General features: G+C 63.0%; 1 protein-coding gene across 1 annotated transcript in view; it reads right to left on the bottom strand.

Moving 5' to 3' along the window:
- Positions 1-219: 219 nt before the first annotated feature.
- Positions 220-1,044, bottom strand: part of MMS19 (MMS19 nucleotide excision repair homolog (S. cerevisiae)) — an 11,120-nt gene continuing 10,295 nt past the window's right edge. Inside the window, exons 26-29 of the mRNA XM_010182369.1 lie at positions 693-906; positions 551-610; positions 326-426; positions 220-247 (exon numbers count right to left, since the gene is read on the bottom strand). Coding sequence (XP_010180671.1) covers positions 220-247; positions 326-426; positions 551-610; positions 693-906 — 403 coding nt within the window. The remainder of the gene's footprint in view (positions 248-325; positions 427-550; positions 611-692; positions 907-1,044) is intronic.

Genomic DNA, 1,044 nt, shown 5'->3' with positions numbered 1-1,044 from the left:
AAGCCACAAGCGGCACAGCTCCTTCCGTCCAGTGCATGCCGGGAAGAGGGCAGGGATGTCGGGACGGTGGCGCGGTGAGGGGTGAGGTCCCCACGCTCCAGCTCCGGCACTCAAGGCAGTACTGGGCTCCCAGGGTCCATGGCAGCAGTTAGATGGCTTGGCAGGTTAGCGGGGCCCCAGTCCGATTGTCAGTCAGCACAGGGAGGGGGCGCAGGGCGCTCACCTGCCTGGGCTCCCCAGCAGGAACCTATGGGGACAGAAATGATGCCATCAGCCAGGTCCCCAGCACACCAGTGCCCTAGCAGCTCCAGCCACCCGCACTTACCATTCCCCCCGTGCTGCTACTGCCTCCTTCCGCACCAGTCTCTTCTTGTCATCTAAAGGCCTGGCCAGCGCTCGGATAACTCGGGCCTTGTATGGGAGCAGCTATGGGACAGAAAGGGCTCTTACTGAGAGAGCTGGGTGCTGGCTGCCCCCCAGGAGAAGGTTTAGGACCTCCTTGCCCTGCTACAAGCAGGAGCAGGTAGCAGGCCACTGCATGAGTGCTTACCACTGTTGTAGGCAGGCTGGTAAGCGCGTGGGCACAGCGCAGGGCGGCAATGCGGACAGCCTGGAACAGAGAGGGGTGAGGGCAGCAGAAGGGGCAGGGGTGGAGGAGAAGGGTGTGGGGGGGAAGGAGGGGGCACACGCACCATGGTGGGACTGGACGTGAGGCTGAGGAACTTGGTGACCAGTGTGTCGACGTGCAGGCTCATGATCTGGGGGGCTTCGGGCAGCAGTGGCTGGAGGCAGCTCAGTGTGGAGAGCTGCACCACATGGTCCGAGCAGGACAAGGCCTCAAGCAGGAGGGAAAGCAGCTGCGAGTGGGAGGACACAGGAGACGTGAGTAACCAGCAGCCCTGAACTCTGCACCCACATGGTCCGAGCAGGACAAGGCCTCAAGCAGGAGGGAAAGCAGCTGCGAGTGGGAGGACACAGGAGACGTGAGTAACCAGCAGCCCTGAACTCTGCACTGCCACAGTCACCCCCACGCCGAGGCTGTCT

The sequence above is a fragment of the Mesitornis unicolor genome, unplaced genomic scaffold, assembly GCF_000695765.1.
Source record: "Mesitornis unicolor isolate BGI_N332 unplaced genomic scaffold, ASM69576v1 scaffold29650, whole genome shotgun sequence".
Taxonomy (NCBI): Eukaryota; Metazoa; Chordata; class Aves; order Mesitornithiformes; family Mesitornithidae; genus Mesitornis; species Mesitornis unicolor.
The sequence above is the reverse complement of the archived record's forward strand: the minus strand, read 5'-3'. Positions and strand labels throughout refer to the sequence as shown.